Consider the following 15,265-nt stretch of genomic DNA (forward strand, 5'->3'; position numbering starts at 1 on the left):
CTCTGCCCACAGCATAGGCTAGTACGAGTTTCCCAGCAGATTTTAACAACGTTCCCAGGCACAAACAGTTTAATATGCAGGTGGGCAAAGGAAGGGCAGGGGTGGGAATTTTGCGAGGTGCTGATGAACCCTCAAACCACAGAACCTGCGCCAGCGCATCCTGTCTGCGTGCCGTCACCCGGGGGGCTGCCGGCGGCTCTGCGAGGGCAGCTTTCCTGGGACTGGGACTGGGACTGGGAGTGGGACAGGGACTGGGACTGGAAGGCGAGCAGGCCTGGGACTGGGGTGAAGGGTGGCCGTCGGCAGCGCCGCCCGAACAGCGGTTAGGACAGCCGTTAGGACAGCGCAGCGCACGCTTCAGCGTACTGGTGCCTTCCCGTGAGGCGGGCCAGCGTCCCGCCGCTTTTGTGGCGAACGTCTCCGCCGTCCCCTGCCCCCGACGGGACGCCTCGGGCGGGCTGTCGGGACGGCGGGGGTAGAAACTCCCTAGTGCCTGGTGGTGTACGCGTGCCCCGCTTCGCGTTTCCAGTCCGGCTGAAGGAGGCGAAGGCGCTTCTCCCCTCCCTGTCCCTTCCCTCCCCTCAGTTGTCACATTTTCCCCCCGTCCCTGCCAACCCAAGTCACCTCTTCCAGGACGGGCACGGCATGAAAATGTGTGTCCCCCGACTAAAAACAAGGGAAGCGAAACCAAACACGGCGCCTAGCGCTAGGGAAAGCTGTGCCCGGCAGGACGAACCGGAGCGGGCTGCGTTCCTCGCAGCCATTTGGTGTGAGAAACCGCCCGCTCTCTTCCCCCCACCTCCCCTGCCCTCCCCTCGCCCTCCGCCGCCGCCGCAGGGCGGGGGGGGGGGGCGGCCTTGGGGCGCCGGGCCTGGTCGGGGGGGGGGGGGGGGCGGGGGGCGGCATCCCGCGGGGGCGGGAGGGGGGGGGGCGGCCCGCCCGGCCGCTCGCCCCCGGCGGACGGCGGCGCGGGGGGGAGAGCGGGAGAGGCGGCGGGAGTGACGGTCCGCCATATTTCTGCCTCGCCACGCCCGCGGAGCCGAGCCATTGAAAAGCCGGGCGAGCCCGGCCCCTGCCTGCCTATTTGCCTCCTCTTCCTCCCTGGCGGCTCCCCGCCGCTCTCCCGCTCTCTTGCCCTTACTGGCAGGGCAGGGGCGAGCCTCCGCAGGTCTCCGGCAGCGGCTTTCCCCGCCAGAGGGGCGAGCGGCCGCCCCGCCGGGAAGGAGGGTCGGCCGTGAGGAAGCGCTTCCCGCCGGGCGAGCGCCGAAGGTCGCCGGGCAGCGGCGGGCCGGCCCGCTCCGCAGGAGCTGGGCTCCGGCTCCAGGGCACGGGGAGCGGCAGGGAAATGTGTGTGCGGAGGAGGGGGAGGGATTAGCGGGCATTAGCATTTCCACGGGGGGGGGGGTGGGGTGGTCGCGTCGGAGTGCGGTGGGGGTGTCGTCCGCCAGGGACACTCGGGGACCGCGTTGGCTGCGGGCGGCGGCGAGGGAAGGGGAGCAGCAGGGCGAGGGGCGACGGTGGCGAGCGGCTCGGCTCGGCTCGGCTCGGCTGGGGAGCGCTGCTGCCGCCGCGGTGGATGTTTCCATGTTGTTTGGTGCATGATTTAGAGGAGAGGAGGAGTTGGCAGCGGCGGGTGTCAGCGGCACGGAGCGGGGATCCGCGCCGCCAGCGGCCCTGCCTCTTTCTTCTCGCCCCTGTGTGGCATCGAGGCATCTGCCTGCGCTTGCCCTGCGGCGGCTCCCGGGGCAGAGAGCGCCTGTGCCCCCCGGGGCCGGTGCGGCGGCGGCGGCGGGGTGCGTGTGTGTGAGTGTGCGTGCGATTTTAGGGGGAGCGGGGGTTGTGTCTGAACCAGTTAGGAAGAATGACTCTGGAGTCCATCATGGCGTGCTGCCTGAGTGAGGAAGCCAAGGAAGCCCGGCGGATCAACGACGAGATCGAGCGGCAGCTGCGCCGGGACAAGCGGGACGCCCGCCGGGAGCTGAAGCTGCTGCTACTGGGTGAGTGCGGGCTGCTGCCGCCGCCGCCCGGCTCGGCCCGGCCCGGCCGCCTCGCCCCTGGCCGCCGCCGGCACGCGTGCCGCCGGGGCTGCAGCCCAGGCACCGCCGCTTGCCGCCGCCCCGGGCTCCCTCCGGCCGGCGGGTTACGTGGTGGGGCCGAGGCAGCCGGCGGCGGGGCCGCGGCGGCGGGGCCGGCCGGACTCCGCGCGGGCGCTCGCCGCCTCCGCCGCGGGGAAGCGCAGGCCGTGCCCCCGCCGCGGCGGGGCGTGTGCGCTCGCCCGCGGGCATCGCCGGCGGCGGGGCGAGCGGCTGCGGCGCCTGCGGGTGGGCTCGCAGTGGAGGGGGGACGGCCTTCCAAAATGGAGAGGGGGGAGGGATGGCGGGTGAGTGAGGGGGTGCGGGGCGGGGGGCAGATGTCGGCGGTGGTGCGGGTGGGAGACCGATGGCAGGGAAGCGGATTAACGAAGGGACTCGCAGGGGGAGATGGTGGCGGGTTTAATATCTGCATTGTTCTGCGAGCCTCGGGAAGGTTCTTGGCTCGCGGGTTGCATTTTTTTATGGTGATTTTTATTTAATGAGGTAGACCGGGATAAGGGGCTTAAGCTCAGATTGTAGACCGGTTTTTAGATCGAAAACGGAACCCTAAAGCAGCCGTACATGCAGATGCAAAGCTGAGGAGTACCCTGAAGTATGCAGGAGGGCGACGGGATCTTTAATATGTTCAGAATCCACCCACTGGTCAGGAAATAAAATCTATTGTGTCATTTCTCTTTAATTAAAACAGAGGTTGTTGTTTTAGAGCCGCAAGTATGTAGAGGCAATGTTTATCTAATAGAAATTTGGCTTGTGTTAAAATAAGCCTTTTGAATTAAAATACGTCTGGCCGTATCCAGTGTGCTCTACTATATCGTGTAGTTCCCGGGGTCATACGGTTTCTGCCGGGGACTCGCAGGCCTTGAAATATGTCTGCACCACTCTCTGGTGTGTGGATGAGCGGGGATGTTCCAAGTGGATGCTGGATGTTTATGCTGAAGATTTTTGTCTTCCGTCATGTATGTGAAAGTAGTGATTTATACTGGTGCAGTAAACTGCCTTTTCCATGAGGTAAGGCGAGTTGAAAGGAAAAAATCAGAATACATTTTAGTGCTTCTATATGCATATGCTATTTCCTGCAGCTTGTCTGCTGGGTATGGAGAAAGGTGTTGGGATCCTTAACTGGTGTTTGGGTTGGGAATGGTGGGGACAGATGCAGCACTCCCAGTAATAACGTTCTGTCTCCTTTTGGTCTGATCTTGGTTTATGGAAGTGCATATTGTGACTGTTTCAGGACTCACAAAGAAGATAAAATAGGGGATAGATGGCTTGCCTTTGTTTAATTTTATGCATGTTTAAGGATATTTACTTAATGATACACATTTGCTTCAGGAGAGGTACTTGGCATATTTGACTTGTTACTCAGGTCCAAATTGTTTCTGTATTTTCCTGATTTTTCTCACAGTAGTGCTAGAGGCTTCTCCCAAGTTTTAAAAAAATGTATGAAATTCACTGAGTGAAACCAATATATATTACCCAGAGAAGGGAGTTTGGAGATCCTCTTATGCGATCAGTAATTCGGAGCTTGTACTGCTTTGCAAGGTCCTCCCACTGGTAATGTGAAGCATAGAGGTGGGTGGTGGTAGATTGGGGTCCAACAGTCCCATCGCTTTGGACCAAATGGTATGTGGTGACTTGAGAGAGAGGAGGGGAGAAGCCAACCTGTAGAAGGCATTGGGGAAAACTGTCGAGCGCCTGTATGAAAGGTTTTTGCATTCATCATCATCAGCGCAAACCAGGAGTTCTGACACGCTTGTGAAGGTGTAAGCATGATGTACTAGAGATCAAAAGGGGTAATGAAACCAGTACAGAAGTTGTTACTCTGCACAGATTTTTGGTCTTTTGCTTTGTCAGCCGCTGTCATATGTTGGACTGAAAGTGTATGTGCCTGTGCAGCTGCTTGGATTAAAACTTCAGGATCTCATCTTGTAAAATGCAGTATAATGGTCAACCACTGTTGGAGTCATGAGATTGGGTAGAGATTCAAGTTTCAATGTATAAACAATTTGAGGAAATTTTTTTTTACTAGTGGGTTTATTTTAGGTATCTGACAGCACTTTCTTTTTTTTTTTTAGTCACTCTCACTGCTTCCCCAGCATAGGCAGTTGCTCGGTTATTAAGTTTGTGTTATTTGTGTTGGTCATTCACATGGTTATGAGACAGACAAAACCATTTCAGAATAGAAAAATAGTCAGCAAAAACAGTGAGGCTGGTAGCGCAAAAACCACCTGAAATTGGTTAAAGTCATCTTTCTTTAAAATAGTGAATAGACCTTTACTGTCCCATTACATGTCTTTCCCCCTCAAACCTTGAATTACTAGTGTTGCTTAATTTTATTTTATGTAAACATAGGCAAATGTGTTTGTTTTGGTTTTTTTCTTTCTTTTTTTTTTTTTTTTTCCCCCAGAAGTGCCAACTTCTTAGTCCCACTTCGTAAAGCACTGTGGGACTTAAAAGCCTAAGAGGCTTAAAGGCTTTTCAGAATGGGACTGAGGCATATCTTTTGGCTCATAAGGAGAGTACTAGCACAGTTTAAGCTGAGCCACATTAATTGACTGTGCATGTTCTCCAGACTTGTTGCCAGCGCAAAGTGAAAGGTACTACTGACTCAGAAGATTTTAAGGCACAAATAAGCGTATCTGTGCCAGATTCTTTTCTTAAATTTGTTTAAAAATAAGACAGACATACAAATGCATGTATGTAGCAAATATAAGGGAAAAAAAAATAAATCACATTTTTGGATCAGAAGAGAAGTTTTTTTCCCCCTTGTCTTCTGAAAGATACAGTACTTCCTTGCGAAGTGGGGTAATTTGCTCCTGTTACTGTGTGACACACACGCTGTGCTTGGTATGCCCTCTTAGTGTACTAATAATGATATCTTTTTACTTTTCATGGGATCAAAGAATTTAAAATACTAAGTAATTTATGGGAAACTTTTACTGCGTGGTAAGATTATTTTTAATTAATATTAGTTTAAAAATAAACTATCTGTGATTAAACATTAAAATACTGCTTTTAGGTACTTTATTGTACATAATTGCTTAATTTTGGGGACAAATTAGAACAGGACAAAGTATTTTTTTCTGTTGTAATTCTGAAAAGCCAGAATTCAGAAATACACACTGAAGCATATTACATGGTAGTAGTTTGGCTAGCACAGCTTGGCTGTAATGTTTTAAGGCACTTTGGAACAAATTCAGTCTTCCACTGAATTTGGTTTTAATGTCGTGTATTTTCCAAATTCTTCTGGATTTCATTACTGCTGAACACTTTGAGAACCCTATGATTGTTCTCCAGAGCTTACAGTTGTTAATATTCATCCATTGTTTGCCGTTAGCTGTAAAGACACTTACATTGTTTTTATAATTGGAAAAAAAGAGGTGTTTTTATGTTTTATATTGGTATATGCCAAACAAAATGTACAGTACTCCTCATGCCTGTATTTAAAGCATGTACGTACATATTTAGTGTTAAGTAGAAAGAGCCATGTGCTCTAGTTCTTCTGTATATCATTTTGTCTGTTGTCCATGGAAATTTTGTATGGTCTCTCTCAGAAAGCAGCATTTGGGTCTGTGTGATAGATTGTAGCCACAAACCTTCAATCCTGGACATACTCTGCCTGCACACTCTAGATATTTATATTAGACACTATTTCCTCAGTGGGAAATGCCTTGACCATCTAAGAAAATAATCTGGCAGTATCGTGCTAGCTGGCTGGCTATGCCTACATTATCTATAAACCTTGGTCAAATAAAGCACTGGAGGTGTGTGACAGCGTTTGCTATTTTGTGGCATACTTGCTGGTATTGTCATGTGCAGAACATGGGTTTTTAAGGGCTAGGTGTTTCTTGTGTTTGAGATAGCAGATGTGTCAGTGAAGAGAGTTGCACAATGTGAGTGTCCATTTTTCTCTATGAGTTACCAAAGGAAAGAAGTTGAAGATAAGCCATTTGAATTAGCATGAATGGCAACCCAGTCATATGTGGAAAGATGCTTTTGAACATAAGGTGAATATCCAGCAAGCATGCAGGATATATATACGTTTGTTTTATTATACCTGTGTCAGCCAAATTAAAGATTTACATGCAGAACTTGGTAGATTAGCAAAGACTTAGACTTTCTGTAGGTAAGTTGAAGAGGAAGTGGGTCCATTCAGCCAACAGTGGAGTACACTGGTCTTATATAACTCTTTTTTTAGTTAGAGAAACAAGCAAGCTTCCTTATTTTTCCTGTAACTTGTATTTGTATTGGTCTGTCCTACTCACACTCAACACTTTAAAATAATTTTAGGTAGTTACCACAGTACATATTTAGAACTGTAAAATGAACAAATAGTTAATGTACATCTTGGTACGTGTTGTGACTAGACTGGTAAATATTTCATATTTAGTAGAAGCTGTTTCTAAGGAAATATAATTTCATTCTGGATGCAAAACAGCTTGATGTATTCTTATATAGGTATATATGTCCATATACAAAAATACCTTTTGGGGTTGGTTTTGTGTTTGGTGTTTTGTTTTTTTGTTTTTAAGAAAACACAAATCATCATCTGGCTGTCAGTGTGATATCGTATGAAGAACATATATTTAGAATGTATTTAAGAATATATTTGTTTATTTTAGTGCATCACAAAGGGATATTTTGTTTGTAGCCATTTAAAAGGGTTTGTTGCTGTTTTGGTTTTACTTCTTTAGGAGTGATCCAAACCCACTGGAATTAATAGGAGCTAGCTGAGGGCCTGAATAGTCAAAGAATTCTGACTAATTTAAGTTTATTCATGTGCCAAAGATCCAAGTGACCCCACATTTGTATTTGACATCAACAATTTTGAATTAGTGCAGGAGGGAAAAGTATATGCTGAGCAGAAGAATCTCTTTAAAATGGACATTTGAGTGTATGCTGCAAAATTAAGAAATAATTCTGCTTTTTTTAGCTGCTTCAAATTATTTTTGTTGGTGTATAATGGCAGTGGCAGTTTCATAGGGGAAAGCATTTCTTTTGAAATAATATGACAATCTCTGCAAAATTAATCCCAGGAAGGTGTGAAATAATGTTATAAGGTAGATGTGTGATTAATGGTAATTAGCTTTGTTGCAGTAATAGAATGCTGTAAACACCGAGCATTTTTTCTTGCCCTGCTGAATGGTGTAAGACTTGGGAAGAGTCTGTTCTTGCACTCAAATACTACTATGTAAGAACAGCTGTTATTAATAAAATTATGGAAGTTTTTCAGCATTCACCTTTTATTTACTTTAATTATAAAACCTCTGACTGGCAAGAACACAGAGCAGGAAAGCAGTACAAAGCCAAGTAAGAACTGGAACATAGGAAATACTAGGAAGCAATAGATGCGGTGCTCTTAGCATCAGAGAAGGAGACATGCAGCAGGCTTCAAGTATTGTTAACTCTGTGTAAAGAAGTTAGATGCATTAACACTGGAGGGCACAAGTCTTGAGAGACACCACAGTTTTAGAAGTTAAAAGTTTAGAAAGTTACTGGGAGAGTTCCAGGAACAGCACAAATGTTTTTTCAAGCTAAATTAAAGATTAAATCTTAAATGTTCTGAAATCACATTGTTCTGCCAATCAGTAATGTTGATACAGAGACTAAACTGAATAGTGATTGTCTACAGGTTTGTGGGTTTTCGAAGGGCAAATGGCGTGGAATAATTAAACAATTTGCGCACTATGTTTAGTGTTTAACTGTACTGTACAGTTTTATCCCAGAACCCCTGTGCAGATGCAATTGCTAACAGAAAAGTGCTGCTGTTGATTTCATTCTGCATTTGAGAAGGTGGTGTGGCTATTCCAGAAACAAAAATAAACCCCACCAAACAAGATTCCTCCTTTGTTGATGCGTTCAGGCAGAATCATCCAGCAAACTACTGATATGAATGGTGTGATTTAGGCAAGCCCCACTGTGGTGGTTCAGCTCGTCGTTGTCTGAAGAGGAGGTGGTGTGCAACATGTACATAGCTTGAATAAAGCAACAGAACATCAGAAAGTTTCTGAAAGTGGAAGCCCCTAGTGATTCAGTAAATTGAAAAAAGATTGAGGCGTATCACTGTTGCCTCAGCACAGCTGAGCTGTGTATTGACACCTTCATCTTGGAGCTATGTTGTTTGCAAGTTAGGTTGACCTGCTCTGTGTGTGAAAGAAGCATCTGTTAAGAAGGACACTAGACAATTTTGTGTAGGGTCTGGGTCTGGTTTTGTCCTGGAGCAAATAGATGGACTAAATGTCTTCTGAAGGTCCTGTCCTTGCTGATTATCTGTGCCTTTTGTTTTTTATCTAGGAGAATGCCACCACAGTGGTTCTTGTCAAAATGCTTTGGGACTCAGCCCCAGCTATCAAATGTCAGTTGAAGGAGGATTTGTTTTTGCTCAAGGGAAATTGTGGAAAGGGTAGTCAACATTTGAAATATGTTTGGGTTCCCCCCCCCCCCCCATATTCTTCTCTGAAGAGATAATGCAGATAGGTCCTTAACTTTTTTGAAAATAACTGAAAATGCAGCTCTAATCTTAGTAGATATCAGCAAACATGGATCAGAAGGGGTTGTTTCCAGATGGGGTTAGCCACCTTCAAGTTAAATCCAAGGTAGGAGCTCAGATTTACTATTCTGTCGGAATTTGGTGTAATTGGATGTGATGGAAACCGAACCTGTTAGAGATTCTTTCAGTAAACAGGAATCAAGATGTTAGAAATTACTTGTTTAGTTATGATATAGCTATGAAATCAACCAAAAGAAATCCCTTTCTTGATCATAGTTTTATAAACTGAGGTCCTATGTAATGAACACCTTAGGTATGTTTTGAAGCTCTCCATTAGGAAAAAATATTTTAGATTTCACAGTATTCGCTCTTATGGCACAGAATATACATTACTGCCTAGTCTTGTTATTATGTCTGTCACTGTACCTGAGCTATATGCTCACTGGCTGCTAGCATATCACTTCTTGTTCCTTGGCTAGTTCATTGCTTTACCAGCTGCAAACTCAAAAGAAACTAGATAATTGGCAAGAATCCTTGTACTGAGTGAGAACATTTCTGTAAGTTAAGGAAAGTTGCTTTTCTCTACTTGTTCTATAAGCCCATCACAGGAGAGTTTTTAACTCTTAAGTCTTCATTGTTAATGTTAATTATCTTGCTCATGTTGGAGAATGTTGGAAAAGTATACGGAAAGCTATTCCAGCCCATGTTTCTGGGTGAATGGAATCAGCCAGAAAGTCAAACAGAAGGTTTCTGTAGCAGCAACTGCTAACTTATAAGGCCAGAAAAACTCAAATGCATAGAAGTTGGCAAAGATGCCATCATTCCTTGTGCTTTTAGGAACTGATCAGGATTTGAAAACTGAGGATCAAGTATGGAACATTTATTTTACTCTGATACTGGATTTACTGAGCCCTGTATGTGCCACTTCATCTCATAGACCAGAGCAGTAAAAGCAATGGAAATTAAATGCTGAAAACTAAAGGCACTGTTCATGTATCTCCAACAGGTTCTTATACAGGCATCCAGGTACTTGGATGATTTGATGTTTGCCTGTTCAGAGTGTGTTGTCTAGATGGCGTTGAATCAACATTTACATATGTTGATAGTGAAAACCTTTCAAAGGTGGTTTGCAAAAAGGAATAATTTAAAAAAAAAAAAAAAACAACAACAAAAAACAACCAACCCCAAAATACCCCTTTGTTATGAGCATAATTTTCTTTAACTCAGTTGATCTTTCAGGAGAGAAAATGATGATTCTCAGAATACTCCTAATTTCTATTTCTTTTTTTGTTTGTTTGTAAAAAGGAAATAATAGCCTGGAAACTGAGACACTGGATGGTTGTGCTGGGGAAAAAAGCCCAAAGAATAAAACACATGGTCTTACACGTATATTTGAATAGCTGTGGTTTAATTCTCTTTTGCTCCTTTCCTTCCTTGTTTATGTGTTGATGGAACCTTTTCAAAAAGGGTGACAATCTTTGTGTCAATTAAATCTCTCCAGTCCTGAGGCTGCCAGTTTTTATTAGGGGTGGTTATGATGTATGCATCTGGTCATCATTAACAATTGATGAGGTTGGTAGCTTATCTCAGAGCGCAGGCCACCAAGCAGCTGTCTGACTGACTTCTGAACGCTGCTGACTTGGCCCATTATTAAAAGAGAGATTTAGAGATCAAAGTCCCTTTATCTCATTACCATTCTCCTAATTCATCAAGTCTTCTTTTAAGTGAAGGGGGGGGGGGGGGCAAGGTGTTACATGTCATGCTAAAAGGATTTAGTGTAAACCACTCATGAGAAACACTTCTGATATATGAAACTGTTTTTAATCTGTCAAGATGGGGAAACATCTTTGGCAACACCAAACTTGGGCTATAACATAGCCTTAGCCTTAAGATCGTGGAACGGATCCTATTGGAGGATAGTTTGAAACATACAGAAGACAGGGAGGTGATTAGACACAGCCAACATGGCTTCACAAAGGGCAAATTGTGCCTGACTAATCTAGTGGCCTTCTGCGGTGGAGTAACTGCATCAGTGGACAAAGGAAGAGCTGTATCATCTATCTAGGTTTCTGTAAGGCCTTTGATATGGTCCCCTACAACATTCTTACTGCTAAATTGGAGAGGGAGAGAGGGTTGATGGATAAGGAATTGGCGTGATGCCTGCATCCAAAGAGTTATGGCCAATGGCTCAGTGTCCAAGTGGAAACAGTAATGAGTGGTGTCCCTAAAGGGATTGTACGGTTTAGCATCTTCATTATGACAAAGACAGTGGGATTGAGTTGCACCCTCAGCAGATTTCCAGATGACACCAAGCTGGGTGGTGCAATTGGTACACTGGAGGGAAGGGATGCCATCCAGAGGGACCTTGACAGCCTAGAGAGGTGGGCCTGCACAAACCTCGTGAAGTCGAACAAGGCCAAGTGAAAGGTCCTGGGTGCATTGCCCCTGGGTCAGGGCAGTCTCCAGTATCAGTACAGACTGGGGGATGAAGGGATTGAGAGCAGCCCGGTGGAGAAGAACTCGGGGATAGTGGTGGATGAAAAGATGGACATAAGCCATCAATGTGCGCTTGCAGCCCAGAAAGCCAACCGTATCCTGGGCTGCATCAAAAGAAGCATGGCCAGCAGGTTGAGGGAGGTGATTCTCCCCATCTACTCCACTTTAGTGAGACCCCACTTGGAGTACTGTGTGTGTTCAGCTCTGGGGTCCCCAGTACAAGAAACACATGGACCTGTTGAGCGGGTCGACAGGAGGGCCACAAAAATGGTCAGAGGTGTGGAACACCTGTCCTATGAGGAAAGGCTGAGACAATTGGTGTTTTTCAGCCTGGAGAAGAGAAGGCTCCAGGGAGACCTTGTTGCATCCTTTTAATATACAAAGGGTGAGTATAAGAAAGGTGGAGAGGGACTTCTTACCAGGGTCTGTAGTGATAGAACAAGGGGCAGTGGTTTTATACTGAAAGGGGGTAGATGTAGATTGGACACATGGAAGAAACTTTTTACTGTGAGGGTGGTGAGGCACTGGAACAAGTTGCCCAGAGAAGCTGTAGATGCCCCATCCCTGGCAGTGTTTAAGGTCAGGTTGGATGGGGCTTTGAGCAACCTGGTCTAGTGGAAGGTGTCCCTGCCTGTGGCAGGGGGTTGGAACTAGATGACCTTTGAAGGTCCCTTCCAACCCAAATTATTCTGAGATTGTATGATTACAGTGCTTTGGTAATAAGTAATTTCCTCGAATTAAAGATGTTATACCTCTTCCCAACCTGATTGCCGAAAGGAGCAATGCTTCCCTCCCCCCCCCCCCCCCCCCCCCCAAAAAAATGCACCTAAACATACTTTTGTTTTTCTTGGTGAGAAGAGAATGTTGAGAAGAAATAGCATGAGATTTTCTGTACTGTGTTCAGTTTCCTCGTGCCCTATCTTTATCTCAGCATTGAACTAAAGGAGATAATAAACATTTACTCTGATCCATGAAAAGATGGATTTTGCTTAGATGACTGCTTCTTCTGGTTTAGCAACTGATTTCATAGAAAGGCAAAATGGACAATTTAGGTGTAAATTTGTTTTCACCAAAATGTAAAATTGAGTATTTTCTAAAAAAAAACAACCCAAGAGATTCATTCAGGGGAATTTAAGTAAATTGACTAATAGCATGTTTGATCTAATTCTGATTTTAGCATCAGTAATATTTTACTTTTGGCTTGTAATCATTTAAGATTGGCTTTTAATACCATCTGTGATCATAGGAATCTAGAAACATTCTTTGTCCAGACTAATTTTTGTTCTCTTGGGGTTTATTTACTTAATTCCATTCATTCTTGTGTCTTATCTGCAAGACATGATAATAATGAATTCTGATTCAGTGTGGTTTTGTTCTGTGTTTGGCTGTACAACAGAGTAATATGCTACTATTAATTACTTACTCTGGTAAGGTTTAAAAACTAGACTTATGATAATCTCTAAAGATTTTAGCCTTTGAACCAAAACCAGATAAACAACATGAACAGAATTTGCTAATAACTTAATTGTGGCTGTACTCCCAATGACAAATGCAAACCTCTGACATTGAGCAATGAAGTTAGCATGTATGCCTTTAAGTTGTTATCCTTGGAGAAATTTCTGACACAAGCATTCTCTGGGTAATGGCATTCTTGTGCCTGTTGTTTTCGTTTTTTTGTTTTGTTTTTGATTTTGGTTTTTTTTTAATATATTTATAACCATGTTAGTTTTATTAGTGCAGTTTTCATTTGGTTATTCTCAGAAAATACTTTGGCTGAATCTTTTGATTTACAGACTTTTTTGGTTTACAGTAAAGCAGGAAGAGATATATGGCTTTAGGTGTTCAAAAACGCAAAATAAGGTGGGTTTTTCTTGGTAATTATGCAAAGTTACTTTATATATGACTCGTCTAGCCTTTGGAGCACATTCTTAAGTTAGAATAGCTTAAAAAAGAGGAAAAAAACCCACAGTGATAGTACTTTTTAATGCCTTTGCTTTATATTTTAGTTGTTTGTATCTCCAAGGAGTGACAATATTTTCTGGAATAATGTATAGCTGGAGAAACCATCACCTTCCATGCCTATGTCTTTTATATGTCTTGTTTACGTGATACCAAGTTACCTCTGCATAGTGACATGCAATTCTCTAATACCTTCCCATTTCTTTGCAAGGTTTTTTTTATATGCACACAGAGCCAAAACTCCAGGAGAACTGATCAGAACAGAGCCATAAGCAGGACAAATGTTTATTTGTTGATTTAGTATATCTGTTTTCTTTAAAACAGTATTTCAACCTACCAATCTAGTAGTTTGAGTACAGTGACATTAGTTGTATATATCACTGTGCTACCTAGCTCTCAGGCTTGCTTGTGTGTTGGTTTTTTTTTGTGGTTGGGTGTTTTTTGAACCAAAATACATGGCTGTTCCACGAAATGCCAGCAACCTGTCTGATAACGTGTTTGTTTATTGTGGTATTTATTTTCTGACACTAGATGAAGTATAAGAAATAAAATAACTACACTACTCATGGTTTAATTAATCTTCTTGAACATTACATTTATTAACAACTTCAAAGACAAAAATAAAATATTCCAATATTCCGTGTTTGTAACTCAGTCTGGATGGTTCATAGTTCAGTCCTAACTCTAACTGTAGGGTGGATTTTCTAATGCTTTAATCATTCGTGTAGCTGTCTCTGAACTCCTTTCTACCTCTTCAACATCATTACTGAAATATAGGCAATGAGAATTGAACACTGATGTGTATATATAATTTTAATTACAGGTACAGGAGTAAAATTTCTCATCTACTAGTTGGGGTACCTCTGTTGAGGTGTTGTATTGGGTTTTTGTGGCAAGGTTTTGGTAGCAGGGGGATTACAGGGGTGGCTTCTGTGGGAAGATGCCAGAAGCTTCTGCAAGACCAAACCCATCAGTGACAGTGGTAGCACCTCTGGGATAACATCTTTAAGAAGGGAAAAAAAAAGTTGCTGCGGCACAGAAACTGCAGCTGGGGAGAGGAGTGAGAACATGCAAGAGAAACATCCCTGCAGACACCAAGATCAGTGAAGAAGGAGGGGGAGGAGATTCTCCAGGTGCAGGAGCAGAGATTCCCCTGCAGCCTGTGGGGAAGACCATGGTGAGGCAGGCTGTCCCCCTCAAGCCCATGTTGGTCCACGGTGGAGCAGATATCCACCTGCAGCCCGTGGAGAACCCCATGCCAGACCAGGCAGATGCCTGAAGGGGGCTGTGACCCCATGGGAAGCCCACACAGGAGCAGGCTGCTGGCAGGACATGTGGAACCGTGGAGAGAGGAGCCTATGCTGGAGCAGGTTGTGACCCTGTGGGGGACCCACACCAGAGCAGTCTGTGTTTGAAGGACTGCACCCCATGGAAGGGACCCGCTGGAGCAGTTCATGAAGAACTGCAGCCCATGGGAAGGACCCACGTTGGAGAGGTTCATGGAGGACTGTCTCCCGTGGGAGGGACCCCACGCTGGAGCAGGGGAAGAGTGTGAGGAGTCCTGCCCCTGAGGAGGAAGGAGCAACAGAGATAACGTGTGATGAACTGACTGCAACCCCAATTCCCTGTCCCCCTGTACTGCTGATGGGGTTAGGTAGAGAATTCAGGAGTGAAGCTGTGCCTGGGAAGACAGGAGGGGTGAGGGGAAGGTTTTTTAAGATTTGGTTTTATTTCTCATTACCTTACTCTGCTTTGATTGGTAATAAATTAAGTTAATTTTCTCCAAGTCGAGTCTGGTTTGCCTGTGATGGTATTTGGTTGAGTGATCTCTCTCTGTCCTTATCTTGATCCACAGGCCTTTTGTTATGTTTTCACCCCTGTCCAGTTGAGGAGCGGAGTGGGTGAACAGCTTTGTGGTGCTTAGTTGGTGGCTGGGGTTAAACCATGACAGGTGTGTTAAAGGCAACAGTGTTCTGAGCCATGACATAAAACTATTCATGTTTAGATGACTATGTGCTGTAACTAAAATACTATTGTAAATAATTCCTTTTCAGGGTGGGTTCGTTCATTGTTTGACTGGCTTACATATAACAGTATTCAGATGCACAGCCTTTGCCTCTTTCCGTTTTACAGGTTATTCTAATTACTTTTCAGCATCATATCCTCTTCATAATTTAGCAGTCCACAGCTTTTGTCACCCACAAGTACTGTCAGTAATAATTTTACGTTT

General features: G+C 44.9%; 1 protein-coding gene across 1 annotated transcript in view; it reads left to right on the forward strand.

Moving 5' to 3' along the window:
• The first annotated feature begins 987 nt into the window (after positions 1-987).
• Positions 988-15,265, forward strand: part of LOC126036381 (guanine nucleotide-binding protein G(q) subunit alpha-like) — a 139,239-nt gene continuing 124,961 nt past the window's right edge. Inside the window, exon 1 of the mRNA XM_049796061.1 lies at positions 988-1,997. Coding sequence (XP_049652018.1) covers positions 1,862-1,997 — 136 coding nt within the window. The 5' untranslated portion in view covers positions 988-1,861. The remainder of the gene's footprint in view (positions 1,998-15,265) is intronic.

Source organism: Accipiter gentilis, chromosome Z, assembly GCF_929443795.1.
Source record: "Accipiter gentilis chromosome Z, bAccGen1.1, whole genome shotgun sequence".
In the NCBI taxonomy this organism is placed as follows: Eukaryota; Metazoa; Chordata; class Aves; order Accipitriformes; family Accipitridae; genus Astur; species Astur gentilis.